This window comes from Castor canadensis, chromosome 11, assembly GCF_047511655.1.
Source record: "Castor canadensis chromosome 11, mCasCan1.hap1v2, whole genome shotgun sequence".
Classification (NCBI taxonomy): Eukaryota; Metazoa; Chordata; class Mammalia; order Rodentia; family Castoridae; genus Castor; species Castor canadensis.
The window spans coordinates 59596439-59611615 of NC_133396.1; the positions used below are offsets into that span (position 1 = coordinate 59596439).

Below are 15177 nucleotides of genomic sequence, written 5' to 3' on the forward strand. Positions count from 1 at the left end.
ATGCCCTCAGACTATTTGCTACACTATTAATTCTTTTCTCTTCTTCTTTTCTTGTTTTTGGTTTTTTGACAGTGCTGGGGATTGAATTCAGGACCTGGCTCACACTAGGCAAGTATGCTACAGCTTGAGCCACACCGCCAGCCCTATACTGTTGATTTCCGTGTTGAAGGATACAGGAAGCTTACCTCTTGTTGTAAGTTAGGTGCCACCACTGTCTCTCATTTTAGGAGTCAAGCGGAAGTGAGGTCTACCTCAAAGGAGAAAAGCAGTTACATCCAATATATTTAATGATTTTGCCTGTCTCTCCTGAGATAGGGCAGGTTTGAAAAAAATCTTCAGAACTTTGAAAGGGTCTAGCAGTCAAGAAGAGAACCTTCCTTACACACCAGGCCTGAGAAACCAGTATGGATAATACTTGACTTTTTTTTTTTGAGACAGAGCCTGAGTCCCGCTGTGTAGTCTAGGCTGGCCTTGACTCCCAAGTGCTGGGATTATGAGGTCTGCCACTATGCCTGTCATATTTGATTTTCATCTAACACTATTTGAATAGAAAATAAAGGATCTTTGCTGAATCTCCCTCTTTTAAGAAAATAACTTCTCAGAAAAGTCTAAATGATCACACTTTTTCATTTTATTTTTTAGAGAAACATACACTTTATTGTTTCTCCTGCTCAACAGTATGGTTTTTATTTTGTTTTTTATTATCATATTATTTTTGTTCTGGGGTACAATGAGACATTTACAAAAGTGTTTACAATATATCTTTGTCAAATTCACCGTTTCCATCATTTTCCTTTATCTCCCTCCCCTTTTATTTTGTGGAACAAAAGAAAGAGTTGGTAACCACATTGCTTTCATTATAAGGGAAAGGTTGTGTTACCTTCTAAAAAGGTGACTTTATCTGAAAATGGCATTAAACAGTTTCCATATATAGGAGCTGGGGGTGTAGCTCAGTGGTAGAGCACTTGCCTAGCACGAATGAGGCCCTAAATTTGATCCCAGAACTGGGGAGAGGAGGAGCTTTAATATATAAGAGTTTAATATCTAGGGACCTTCAATGCAAGCAATAACAAGCAATTATTCCTTGTGTTTTATAGTGCTCTTTTGTGTCTCAATGATAACACTAACTCAGAAGGAAGGCTGGGATGTAGCTCAATGGTAGACTTTGTCATGTGCAAAGCTGTTGGAGTCAATCCCAAGCACCAGAGCAGTGAGTGGCTGTGTGTGTGTGTGTGTGTGTGTGTGTGTGTATGTGTGTGTGTGTGTGTGTAAAGACTTTTAAATCTTAAAAACATTTTTTTAGTTTGTTTTTTCTAGAGATACAAAACTGTCTTTAATTTGTCCAAAACCACACAGCTGTGTAAAAATCGTTTCTGGGAGGGAATGGAAGGGCCTACCATGCTTGAATGAAGGTTCTAGAAGTTCTTCCAGAAGCCCAAAATGTACTTCTTCTCTGTCTCCTGGAACTCCAGGCTGGGGCCATCCCCAGTGCCCTCTGCATATTCCTTAATGATGTGCCTGATGATTTTTTTTTCTTTTTTTTTTTTTCATTTTTCTTTTATTATTCATATGTGCAGATTTTTTTTTCTTGTTTTTGTTGTTGTGGGTTTGTTTGAACCCAGAGCCTCAAGCTTGCTAGGCAGACACTCTTACTGCTTGAGCCAGTCCACCAGCCTGCACCTGAAGATCTTGATGGAGCTTTGTCACATGTTTAGGATCTGGTGAACAGGTTGGCATATCTGGGGGACACTGGCATTCCAGATCTCAGCCATGATGTGGCAGTTGTGCTGGAGAATAGAGTCCTGCGTCCAAGCACCGGAGGTAGATTTCGTCCTCCTTGTCATTGTCTGTGATCTCTCCACACCGGGCTATGTCATGTTTTTCCCCTTCAGTCTTCTTGTCGGCCACTTGCATTTCACCCAGCTATTTAAAAAAAAGAAATGCAAAATTCTATTACTCTGTCAGCCTTCTCACTGTCACTTTTCCGTGAATTTATTCAGGAACTGGGTTGCTACTGCCCTCTCAGGTTGCCCAGGAGGGAAACCAGGATCGAACAAACATGTTTGTTGTTCATGTTTCTTTTCAAGAAAGTAGTTCCCACTTTCTTCATCTTCTTGGGAGATTTCATAAAGAGGGGAAAGATGGTTCATAAGCAAAGAATGTCCACAAGCTTAGAGCAATTGTCAGTGCCCTCGGGCCCAATCGTGGCATGATCCAGTACTTTCAGGGCACTGTTCCAGGACAGCTTCTTTTCCCTGAGCATAAAAATTATCACTTGGAGGCCCTCACCCTTCAGGAAGCACTTGCAGTTGGAACTGAGCATCAGGCAGGAGCGGAGGGAATCAAAAAGATTATCACCCCCTGCTGTGCTGGGACTGTCTTTTAAACACAGATAACTGCTGAAGAAGCATATTGATTCTATCCAGCTCACCAGCATTTCTGTTTTTGTCATTGTCCTGGAGCAATATGGTCAGCACTTCACTGCAATACAATTTGTTGGCATCAAAAGACATCTTTGCTTTCAGCCTCTTCAAGAGCACTGCAGGGGCCCCTGCCGGGCAGCCTTCTTACACACTTCAGGCTGGAACTCAGCCCTGTTCTCCACAATAAGCAGAGTGATGTGAATGCCATCCATTTCCTCCTGCCTAGATTCATCCAGGCTTCCAGATCTGGCAGCAGCAGCATTCTCACCTGCCGTCCAGTACAGCATTGATGAGAACCTCCACTCCCTCTTCACTCTCGTGAACAGTGTCTGTGTCTGTCAGTGCCTAAAGCAAATCAAACACAGCTATGGACATATCTGTGTTATCATGTCCCAGCAACCTGAGAAGTGACTGCACAGCACTTAGCTCCACCAGAAGGTAATGCAGGTCTGGCATGGGGGCCACCATGTGCACCTCCTGAATGATATCAGTTAGGTCCAGCTTGGATTCCATGGACTTCTCTGGATTGTCTGGAAACTTGATCCACAACTCTTGGTTTTTATACAATTTCTTTTCAAATGTGAGGCTCATTCTCTTCACTGAGCTTCCATCCAGTGGTTCCTCCTCCTACTCTTCCTTCTCACCCTCTGTCATTAGTCTAGAGCAGCCTTTCTGTTTTGTCATCATCTGCTTCAACCACAGTTGCTTCCTTCTCCCAATAGCAGCTGTGTTCTCGAGGACCTGACCCATTGTGTTTTCAGCTCCTTCTCATTATCATCCAGGGGACACTTTGTGTCCCTGTTGGGCTGGTAGCTTAGAAGCTCCCCCGATCCAGTCAACACTGGGTAGTCTGATTTTCTCCACTCACCAGTTTTGTTTTTTAGAAAGCAATCCAAGCCTGGGGTGTGTCTCAAATGGTAGAGCACCTGCCTAGCAAGCAGGAAGTCCTGAATTCAAACCCCAGTACCCAGGCTGGGATGTAGCTCAGTGGTACAGTGTTCACCCAGCATGCATGAGGCCCTGGGTTCCATCCCAGCACCAAAAAAAGAAAAGACAAAAAAAAAAAAAAAACAAACCTGTCCTCAAACCCCAGTACCCCCAAAATAAATAAAAAGCGATCCAGTTGACAAAAAAAATTCAAAAATAATGCAGAGAATTCCCCTGTGCCTTCACCCAAACTATTTATTATTGTCTTTTCATATATAATTACATATTTTTTTTCCTCTTGAGAGTAAGTTGCAAACACAATGTCATTTTGCTACTAGTACTTCAGTGTGTTTTTTATAACAAGGATGTTCTCTTATGTATTCAGGGCCTGGTACATGCTAAGCAAGCCGTCTACCATTAAACTATAACCCAGTCCTAATTTCCTGAATTTGACCTCCAGCACCACACCAAAAAAACAAAAACAAAAACAAACAGAGATTAACATTTCTATTATTACATTGCTATTATCTAAGCTGAAAACCTTATTCAAATTTTGCCAATTGTTCCACCAATATCCTTTATTTATTTTTTTAAGTTTATTTATTTTTGGTGATACTAGGCCTTTAAGCTTAGGGCCTCGGTGTTTGCTAAGCAGGCTCTCTACCACTTGAGCCATGCCTCCAGCGCTGTCCTTTATAATAAAAAACAAACTCCCCACCACCCCAGCCCAGGATCCCATCCAGGATATAATGTCAAATTTGTTATCTCTTTTTAGTCTCTAGTAATTTGTAAGAACTGTTTGGCCTTTAGAGCCAGGCACCGGTGGCTCACGCCTGTAATCCTAGCTACTCAGGGGGCCAGAGGCCAGGAGGATTGCAGTTTGAAGCCAGACTCGGGCAATTAATTCTGCGAGACCCTATCTCAAAAATACCTAACATAAAAAAGGGCTGGTGGAGTGGCTCAAGGTGTAAGCCCTGAGTTTAAGCCCAGTACTGCAAAAAAAAAAAAAAAAAAAAAAGTGTTCAGCCTTTGTCTTCATGACCTTTAACCAAAAAGTTTTGATTTTCTTTGAGTTCACTGGTTTAGAAAAAGAAAACCCATGTATTACTTTGGGGCCTTGGGAGAAAAGCATTTTCATTCATTTTTGGCCAAATTCCCTAAAACAAAGTTTAAGAACAAGTGACCCATTTTCAAAAGGCCTTTTTTTTTTTTTTTTGTGGTACTGAGATTTGAACTCGGGGCCTACACTTTGAACCACTCCACTAGCCCTTTATTTGTGAAGGTTTTTTAGAGATAAGGTCTCATGAACTATTTGCCCAGGCTGGCTTCGAATCTTAATCCTCCTGATCTCTGCCTCCTGAGTAGCTAAGATTAAAGACGTGAGCCACTGGTGTCCAACAAAGAGCCTTTTCTTGATCATATTTTTTATTTTTGGAAGAAGGATATTTTTTATTATTTTCATGTGCCGAAAACTCAACATTACATATTTAACCCAGGTTGGTGGTGAGCTCTAGCCTTTGCCTTTCCCTGCGTGGCAATACAAGCCACAGATTTTGGACCTGGGATGCTGCATCCCTAGTGATGGTGGATCTCATCAAATCTGTCATTGTAATTGGTCCTGATAGCTTCCACCAGTTTAGATACAGCTCCTCTGTTTTCTGAGTTAACCTGTGACGGCAACCACAGTGCAGTTCTTCCCATGGACTAGCTGCCCCGGGCTGGCCTTCCGATTGATGAAGCAGGGAAACCCCATCTTGTGACAACGCAGGCAAGAAGACAACCAAGTTGTTGTCTCATACCCGTAATCGTATAATCCTAGCTGATCAGGAGGATCAAGGTTCGAAGCCAGCCTTAGCATTTAGTTCCAGAGACCCTATCTTGAAAAAAAAAAATCACAAAAAAAGGGCTGGTGGGGTGGCTCAAGGTAAAGGCCTTGAGTTCAAACCTCAGTACTGAAAACAAACAAAACCAAACCAGAAAAACTAGGAATAGGAAGTGGAGGGGAAAGAGATGGTTCTCCTGGGAAATGGGCTGGGAGATGCCTTGGGGATGGAGCGTGTCTGTGAGCCATGAATGTGGTGAGAACTTTTTCATCTGCAGGAATTCCCCTTGAGGACCAAAGGTCCGTCAGGTTTCCCACAGTAAGGTTCTCGACTGTCACTGTGCAACGTCGGGGCCTGCACCTCGGAGCGATAGAGCTCAGAGAGCTGGATCTGGACCCAGCCAGCTCTGTCTCTCAGGGACGCAGACTCTTCCCTTTTCCGGTCTCCGTGGTCCACTCCGCTCCGAAATTCGCATCTCACACTCCAGGTCCAGGGAGGTCTCAATCTTCTGCACTCTGCAAATCTCTCACTAAACTGAGCCAAGGTGTCTGGGGGAAACCCAAGCCTTTCTCAGGGAAGTCTCCTGGGTCCTCTGACTCCGTGACAACATGTGACTGTCGGGAACCTAGGGACACCCGTTCGGGTCCCAGAGCGGTGAGGAAGGGGAAAATTCGACCACGCGGGACTTAACACCTCGCACACAGTCAGCCCCACACCCTCGAGGGCGACCCTCGGACCACGCCCTACGCACCACTGGCCCGGAAGCCCGAACCCGCAGTCTCCCGCAGGCCCACGGCGGCTCGAGAATTTACTGCTCTCGCGAGGCTTCAGAGAAGGCGGTGCCACGCCGTGTTCGCAGTTGCTAAGGCAACTGGGCGGCTGCGCCTGAGCGCGCGCAAAGGAGGTGTGAGAGGAGCTTTTTGCCTGCTTGCCCAGGATACTTAAATCGTGAAGTGCTTGAACTTCCAGCTCCAAAAATCACAGCCTCTGTTCTGGGCGGCGCCCCTGTCCCCCAAGGCCATGGCTCGGATCTCGGGGCTCGTGCCCTCTCGCTTCTTGACGCTCCTGGCGCATCTGGTGGTCGTCATCACTTTATTCTGGTCCCGGGTAAGATGCGCCGCAGCCCCCCTTCCCTCCCATTCGCATCTCCGAATGGACCCAGTACAACCCACCCCTCCCTAGGACCTTCCCCCCACACTTACCTTGGTTCCTCCCGTCCCCCGCAGCCCACTTTTCTTTCACTTCTCTTCCTCTCTGCTTGGCTCCCCAGGACAGCAACATCCAGGCTTGCCTGCCTCTCAGGTTCAGCCCCGAGGACTATGAGAAGCAGGACCTCCAGTGAGCTCTTGGGGCGGGATGGTGTAAACGACGAGGTGGTGGAAATGGAGGGGTCTTCGAAGAACTCCCAAAGTCCTGATCCAATCCCTTTCCTCTGCAGGCTGGTGACAGCGCTCTCTGTCACCTTAGGTCTCTTTGTAGTGGAGCTGGCCGGTTTCCTCTCTGGAGTTTCCATGTTCAACAACACTCAGAGCCTTATCTGTATCCTTTCTCACCTTTCCCACAGGACTCATTTTCATCGCGACTCCCTTCAGTCACTTCATTAGAGCAAACAGAATCTCAGAATCTCTCCAGTTGAGAGATGGCGGTGGGGGGAGAAGGGAGTATTTAAAATAGGTTTGTTAAGCTCTGCCATGCTCCAGGTTCTGGAGATTCCCAAATGGCATTCCCGAATGGCAATGGTGATATTCCTATATTTTTGGATTTTAGCACCTCAGTAACCTAGAAGTGTTTTTGTTGTTGCTTTTGCGGTGCTGGAGTTTGAACTCAGGGCCTCGTGCTTACTAGGCAGGCAGTCACTCTACCATTTGAGCCACTCCACCAGCTGGAGATTCCCAAATGGGAGTAAGAGTTTTCTCCCTTGAGGAGGAGGCAGGCACACATCTGTAAATCTATGTGATAAACACTGCGCTTCATGAGTAAGTGTGTAACATATAAAGCACTACGAGAACTCAGAAGAGACCAAGGAAGTGAGGCACATGGATCAGGGAAGGCTCTTGAGTTTTGAATTGTGGACCAGGAACACCAGGGTACGGGGTGGAGGGTGGGGTGGGAGGCGGGGTGTGGAAATTACCGCAGTATATCAAGTTGGTCAACATTCCTGTGTGGCCTAGGGTAGGTGGAGAGCATACCTTACCTCCCTTAAGGGTCCAGAGTGGTCCCATCTGGGCAAACTCAGCTCTGGCTTCCATTCACATGACTCTCCCAAAACTCAGGCTGCTGACTCTGGCCCTTGCAATATGGTGAGGGAGCAAAGATGAACCCGGGTTCGGATGCCAACCCCACCACCGGCCTTTTCAGGTGCATCACCTCCCGTGGATTTAGACTTTCCTTGACTCTGGTGCATTTCCAAGCCATTGCTGCTCACTGTAGTGCGTCTGTGGCCCTATCCTTCTTCATATTTGAGCGTTGGGAGTGTACAACATACTGGTATATTTTTGCCTTCTGCAGGTGCGGTAGCTTTCAATATTTGGGAATGGGGGTGGAAGGTTTCCCTCAAATCTGAAGGTTTCCACCACCTAGCCCCTTCCTTCCTGTGTGAGATACCAGATACATTCAACATCTTTTGAAGTTTTATACTCACCCCCATTGCACTCCCCTACACTTTGAGGGTGGAGTCTGGTTTGAAAATTTGGGTGTTTGTATTGGAAGAGGTTCTGAACCCACCACCTACTTTCCACAGCGCCCTCCCAGCGGTCACTGAAACGGCCTTATTCGTAGCAGTCTTTGGGCTGAAAAAGAAACCTTTCTGACCATCATAACTGGAAAGAAGGGACGAAAGATGGAGAAGCTAGTGGCCACCTATCGTTCCTGGAAGAAGGAAGGCAAAGGCTTCGGTCCCCTCCTTCCGCCCCCTCGAAACTGGTGGTAGAGGATGGCTGTGTTGGGATAATAATCTCCCGAATTTGGGATTAGTATTTTATTTAGTGCTTTGTAATAAAGTATATTTATAGTAAGAGCAATACATACAGTTTTCAGAAGACAATTGAAGTGATCAAACTGCTGGAGAAAAGAAAGGCCGTTTTTCATCCCTACGGACTGTTAAGAGAACTGGTATCGCTTCTATTTTGATTTTTACGGTAGAGGCAGGGCGAAAGGGAGTGGGCGGGGATATGTAAATAGTTGGTGTGCCTCGTTGAAGCTCTTAGCACGTACGTGAGCGGAGCATTGTGGGAGGAATTCGTTTCTCCCTTTTTGGCGCCGAATGGAAGGCAAATTATTTTAAAAGATTTACGAGTTAAGGGTTCCACTAGAATTGGAAGAACCTTAAGCAACTGGGTTGCTTGGACTAACATACCATATTCTCACCCTAGCTTATAGCGGAATTTTCTTTTACTGAGTACGGACTGGCCAGCGTTCTTTCTTTTATCGTCAGGTGGGATAATCCTTGCCTGTTCCTCCTTTTGGAGGACGGATAGAACGTGATGATTGGAGTTCGCATGATACGTGATTAGCGTCTCTGCGTAACCAGGACTTGCAACACCCTGGTTGCTCCTATCTGATTCTCCTGACGATCATTGTGTTGATTACTTGTGAGGTGGTGTTTGTAGTGTTCAATGATGGGTTGTTTGGTTTTTTTCCTCCGTGTTTTTGTTTCCCCGGTCTTTCGATCTGTTTAGCGTGCTTGTGGTTTTTCTATGAACTGCTGGAAGTGTATTTGTGTTTTTTGTACCCCAGTGTGCGTGTTTGCTACGTTGCTTTAATTCTCAGAGCTTAGATAAACAAAGCGTCATTCTGTATGTTTCTTGTTTTCTATAAAGTGGTCACTGTGTCAATATTGCGAATGGTCTATTGTCAAAACTTTCACTATTGTGACAAGAGGGGCCACGCCAGAAACCTGGCAAAGCACCCATTGTTGTCAGTATTGTGATGAAAATACTGCACCGTTGCCTGTCAGTGCTGGAAAAAAAAAACAAAAACAAAAAACATGTTCAGAAGGAAGTTATTAAGACGTTACATACTATTAGCAAGAGTGTAATGTTCTATGGTGTCACAAGATGAATATTCTCAGGTTCAGTATGTTTGGGAAGGTTCTCTGTACCTCAGCCCTGACTGATGGGGCCCAAGCCATTCCAGATAAGCAAAAAGCATCCAAAGAGATGCATCGCAGTGATGCCTTACACACATACAGTATCTGATATCTTACACACACATTCATTCATATATACTTGATCTTCTCATGGCAGCCTTCATCCTTAGCATTAATTCAATGAATACTTATTGAGCCCTTACTGCGTGCAAAGCTCTAACAGATACTGAGGAAAAGATGTGAATATGACACATACTCAGCTTTGACCATCACAAATCTTATGGTTAAGTGCTACAAAAGAGATTTAGGAGTGTTGCTTCTAGAAGAGCAGTTTGAGTGAGGCTTGGAGCAGAAAGGTGGGAGAGCAGAGTGTGGGGGAGACAGGAGGGTGACCTTGCTAGCCATGGTTAATGCCATGATGGAAAAGCTCCAATCTCATTGCAGTTTGCCTTTTGTACCCCTTACCCAGTGGAGTGCTCCTACTGAATTTTTTTAGGAACTTTATGGACTGGCTGTTAAAACATGACCATTATTAAAGGATGTAAAGAAAAATAAGTTATATTTAGGCTGCAGTGTAGCTACCAGCTTGTGTTCAAGCTCCAGGACCCCAAAATAAAGCAAAATAATTTTTTTTTGAGGATGCTAGGACCAACAATCACCAGCTGCCCAGATACCAAAAAATTATGCTTCTGAAATCCCTTGATCTCAATTCCGCAAGCAGAGCAATCAAGTTGCCCTACATGTGCCACTCATGACAGAAGCCTTTTTTAAAATAATACTTTAAGAGGTACTAAATGCTCAAAATTCCTTGCTTTCTGATTATTGTGCTGTTATATGCTCTTGCAGTTGGTTATTTATGTTTATCTGTATGATGGAAATACTATATAATGATGTCCTAACGTGCATTTTTTTCCCAACTCATTTAGTGACTAGTAGGTTGTTTGAAATAGACATTGGTAGGAATATTTACAGAAATTGGCAAATGCTACAAATCAGGCTTTTTAAGATTTAAGAAAGTGATAGAGAAAATGTTAATGCAGATGAAATTTAAAAGTGTTACGTTGGGCTGAAGGCATGGCTCAAGTGGTAGAGCGCTGCCTATAAAGCACCAGTACTACCAAAAAAATTGTATAATATTGTTTATAAATTCTGTGCTATAATGCTTAATATCAGTAAATTTTATAATAAACTTACATGTATACATAAATACATACTTTTCTGAAGAGAGTTAGTTGTTAACTGTTTACCAGCACAGGCCTGTCATCCCAAGAAACCACTCATCACCAGTGACTTAGCTTGTTCCCAAATCCAGAGTCGCTTCTCAGGCTTGATCTCTTTCCAGCTTGGAGTATGTTAAACACTCCCCTCTTCTGAACTTTTTTCTTGTTGTTGTGAACAATGGTTTCCCTGGTTTGCTTCCCACTCTTCTGGCTGCTTTTCACATTTATTCAATAAATATTTATTTAAATAAAGTATGAGTCCATCATTAATGTCCCCTCTACTTGCCCTTTGTAAATGTTGAGGACAACTATCTCTTTAGCTGACTTCATCCCACCTCTTGACTCAAACACCAACTAGATGCTGCTGTCTTCCAAAGCTGAGCTCTAGACTGTAGAACAAGCTGTGGAGCCAGAGCTGTGTTGGCAGCAGATCACTTACCCTCATTTTCCCTGTCTGCACTCCAGTAGTTACTTCAAACACTTCAGTTGTCTGTCTTGGTCAACATCAGGGGCTTTGCCAATTAGCATCAGAAACATTTCATTTTCTCGAGAAGTTAGCTTTGGTCTAGATATGAGGACTGGTGCTGAGAGACCTTCCTTTAGGCTGCAGGAACAAGACCTGAAATCTGAATCCTGGGGCTTGAGTCCTAGAGTCCTCTTGCCATTGGAACCAGTTGTCTTTCACCTTCCTTGAGGGTAACAAGTCTATCTCTTGGGGCTGCTGCCTCTGCCACTAGTGACCCTTTCCTGCAGGGTGTAGGACTACATCCTTCTTAAAGAACAGGCTGTATTAACAGTGTTGAACCTACGTGGTAATTTTTTGTGGTAAGCGCCTGCATGTGAGTAGCATTCTGCACCTAACTCTTTACAGGCAGTGGGGGTGTTATGGTAACTGACCACTAGGCTCAGGTCAATTCCACAACAATATCTCCTGGGGGAAAAAAAAGAAAAAAAATCAACAAGCACAATTGGGCACCATGGCTCACGCCTGTAATCCCAGCTACTTGGGAGGCAGTGATCAGGAGGATCGAGGTTCGAAGCCAGCCTGGGCAAATAGTTTGAGAGACCCTATCTCGAAAAAACCCTTCACAAAAAAGGACTGGTGAAGGGGCTTATGGTGTATGCCCTGAGTTCAAACCCTAGTATGAAAAAAAAAAAAGAGAGAACAATATCTCCTGGGATTGTTGAGACATTGGTTGAGATAATTCAGGTGGGGTGGGGAGGGAGAGAGAGCAGGGTGTCAGTTGGGTTGGCTGGTCCCACTTTCCCATCATAGTAGACATCTGTTGGTCTTGCCTGTTCAGCATTCATCCTCTTCCTGGTAATAACACCCTTATTTTCCTTGGGAAGGCCCTCCCCCATTCTTAGTTCTGTGGTTAGTAAAAGGCTAACAGTCACTCCCACCCATCCCTCTCTCTGCTTTGGGGTGGTTCATGGTTCAAGCCTGGCCAGTAAGAGCATCCCATCTTCCCAGACACAGGGATTGGTTCCGGCACAAACCTTGATACACCCAGACTGTGGCTGGAACCTTTGGCAAAGAGAAGCTTGGGCTCTGAGAAATAAAACCTTACTATAAAATAAACTGATTAAAACAGTGTGGTACAACTGTGTGATTAGATAGGCTAATGGAATCCACTGGAAAGCCTAGAAATAGAACATGAAAAACATAGAATTTAGTGGGTAATAAGGATATCATTTAAACACTTTGGTAAATACACCCAAAAGATTTGAAAACAGGGACTCAAACAGATGTTTGTACACCCATCTACAGCTTTATTGACAAGAGCCAAAGGGAAAGCAACCCAAGTGTCCATTGATAGGTGAATAAATCAACAAAATGTGGACAGGATATACATCCAATGGGGTTTTCTTCAGTTTAAAAAAGGAGGAAACCCTGTGCAAATGGTTCATGCCTATAATCCAAGCTACTCCAAAGGCAGAGATCAGGAGGATCGTGGTTCAAAGCCAGCCTGGGCAAATAGTTCTCGGAAACTCTATCTGGAAAAAACCTGTCACAAAAAAAGGCTGGTGGCTCAAGGTGTAAGCCCTGAGTTCAAACCCCAGTACTTCGTGGGGGAGAAGGAATGGAGAGAGGGTAGAAGATGAGTCCAGAGGTGCAGCTGGTAGGAGGAATAACTTCTAAAGTTCCATAGCATAGTAGGATAATTATGTTGTAGTTTAAGTTTTTCAATTTTATTTTTCATTAGCATATTTTAATTCTATAAAGTAATGGATTTCATTATGACATTTCCAGACATGTATAACACATATGTCAATCACATTCGCCCCTGTATTGATCTATCTACACCCCACCCCTCCTTGCTAGTTCCCTTTTGCTTTCACCTTCCCACTCCCATCAATTCCATGTATGAAAGAAAACAGGCAATACTTATCTTTCTGAGGCTGGCTTATTTCACTTAACAAGCTCACCTCCAGTTCCATCTCCGCTCTCCCCTGGCCTCCTTTTTGTGATACCGGGGATTGAATCAGGGCCTTACATGTGAGGTTACCTTTACCCCAGGCTAGCCTTAAACTCATGATCCTCCTAACACCACACCTGGCCTCAGGTCCATCTTCTTTTTTAACTTTTTTTTTTCTTTTCTTTTCTTCTTTTTTTTTTTTTTTTTGCAAATGATAATTTCATTCTCCTCTGCAGCTGAATAAAACTTCATTGTGTGCATATACCATATTTTCTTCTTTTCTTTCTTTCTTTCTTTTTTTTTTTTTTTGTGGTACTGGAGTTTGAATGCCCCCTTACTCTAACTCTTGTGCCACTCTGCCAGCCCTACCACGTTTTCTTTATCTACACGAAGGCTGGTTCCTTAGCTATTTGTGAGTAGTGCTGTAATAAACATGGGTGTGCAGGTATCTGTTTTTCTGGGGTTTTTGTTTTGTTTTCTCAGTACTGTTGTTTTTTTTTAAGTGACAGCTCAATGCTGACAGAGGGAAGAAACCCTGTGGAGAGGGTTCCCAACAAGAGAGTTGGAGCCCCAGTACTAGGGTTTTGAACTTGGCTTCATGCCTGCTAGGTACCCCTTGAGCCATGCCTCCAACCTTATTTTTCTTTGACACAGGGTCTTCTGTGTAGCCCAGGCTGTTCTGGAACTCATAATCCTCCTGCATTAGCTTCTTGAGGGCTGGGATTACAGGACTATACCACCACAGCTGGCTTGGTATGCATGTGACTCTCCAGGTAGCTGACTTCGATTCTTTTGAGTATACACCCAAAAGTGGTATTGTTGAATCATATAGGAGTTCTATTTTAAATGTCCCCAAAGGCCCTGTGGCACTATTGGGAGGTGGAAGAACCTTTAGGAAATGGGGCCTAGTAGAAGAGGGTTAGGACATTGAAGGGGCTATTCAGACACTAACTTCTCTTCTTTCTTTGCCTCCAGTGGCCTTGAGGTAAGCAGTTTCCCCTGCCAGGAGGTGCTCTGCTATCAAAGGCCCAAGTGAAGGTGAACTGAAACCTTGAAATCATGAGCTTCAATAAACCTCCTTTTAGATTGATCATCTCAGATATTTTGTCACAGCAACAGAAAGCTGATTAACACAGTGGTTGACAACAAGGAATTGACTATTTCAAAGTTCTACTGGAGGACTGGTAGATTAGCTCAAGTGGAGTGCCTACCTACCAAGCATGAAGCCCTGAGTTCAAACTCCAGTACCTCCAAAAAAAAAGCTATAGGCATGTATGAAAATATCATGCTGTACACCATAAATATGTATAATTACTATGTGTAAATTAAAAATAAAAGGATAGGGTTGGAGGTATGGCTCAAATGGTATAGTGCCTGCTGGGTGCTTGTTTGAAGCTAGCTGGGGCAAATAGTTTGAAAATACCTAACACAAAAAAAAAGGCTGGTGGAGTGGCTCAAGGTGTAGGCCTTCAGTTCTAAGCCCTGATACCGAAAAAACAAAAAACATCAGGCCCTGAGTTCAAATCCCAGTACTACTAAAAAGTAAAATAAAACATTTTTTTAAAAGGAAGGAAATTCTGACACACCTTACAATATTGCTAAACCTTGAGCACATTATTTATGCTAAGTAAAACAAGCCAGTCATGAAAAGACAAACACTTCACACCTAATTAGCACAGAGATTAAACAGCCCTGGAGAAAATGGATACACCCTTCGACTATGTCACTTCTGAGGCACCCTCTTTTGGGATCCCACCCCCAACTCTGGGGGCTCAATTCTCCCACTTCACACTTTTCTATCTTAATAAACTCTCCTACTTTACTTGAAAAAAAAAAACAGAAAAGAAAAAGAAAAGACAAATACTGTCTATTTCTACTTATCTGAGGTACCTAGAGTAATCAGATTCATAGAGACAGACAGTAGAATGGGAGCTACCAGGAGCCAGGGTTCCGGGAAATAGGAGCTGTTGTTCAACGCACGGGGTTTCAATTTTGCCAGAGTTCTGGAGACTGCCCAAGGGTGTGGCTCTGCTTACCAGTACTGAGCTGCACACTTGAGTGTAGTTAAGGGAGTAAGTTTCATATTAGGTATTCTTACCACAATTGTAAAAATAAAGACCATTTAACAATAAAAAAATCAGTGGAGAAAAGAAGGAAGGATTAAGTCAATGAAAGTTATTAGACCAACAGAATAACCCATCTGGGGAAAAATATGGATCAATACCTTGTACCAATATTATCTATAGAGCAAAGACTGCAGTGTAAAAAATAAAAGTG

The 15177-nt window shown here is 43.8% G+C and overlaps 1 protein-coding gene, 2 non-coding genes and 1 pseudogene across 3 annotated transcripts; 2 read left to right on the top strand and 2 right to left on the bottom strand.

Moving 5' to 3' along the window:
* Positions 1-731: 731 nt before the first annotated feature.
* Positions 732-5945, bottom strand: LOC141413828 (beta-catenin-like protein 1 pseudogene; annotated as a pseudogene).
* An 87-nt stretch (positions 5946-6032) lies between these two features.
* Positions 6033-8751, top strand: Tmem107 (transmembrane protein 107). The gene is made up of 5 exons (XM_020175556.2): positions 6033-6280; positions 6444-6511; positions 6612-6712; positions 7585-7681; positions 7914-8751. Exons 1-5 carry the CDS (start codon positions 6194-6196, stop codon positions 7981-7983), a joined length of 423 nt encoding a protein of 140 aa, XP_020031145.1. The 5' UTR covers positions 6033-6193; the 3' UTR covers positions 7984-8751.
* On the top strand, positions 8600-8734 carry LOC141414393 (U8 small nucleolar RNA). Its single transcript, XR_012439432.1, has one exon. It is a non-coding gene; the product is annotated as a U8 small nucleolar RNA (small nucleolar RNA).
* Positions 8752-9895: 1144 nt separating the features above from the next.
* Positions 9896-10029, bottom strand: LOC141414513 (U11 spliceosomal RNA). The gene has a single exon (XR_012439536.1). It is a non-coding gene; the product is annotated as a U11 spliceosomal RNA (small nuclear RNA).
* Between the last annotated feature and the right edge of the window lie 5148 nt (positions 10030-15177).

Coding starts and splice junctions, on each gene's coding strand:
- Tmem107 (XM_020175556.2), top strand. CDS start 6,194: ATGGCTCGGATCTCGGGGCTCGTGCCCTCTCGCTTCTTGACGCTCCTG. Junction 6,281..6,443: donor TCACTTTATTCTGGTCCCGG/GTAAGATGCGCC, acceptor TTGGCTCCCCAG/GACAGCAACATCCAGGCTTG. Junction 6,713..7,584: donor CAACACTCAGAGCCTTATCT/GTATCCTTTCTC, acceptor TGCATTTCCAAG/CCATTGCTGCTCACTGTAGT.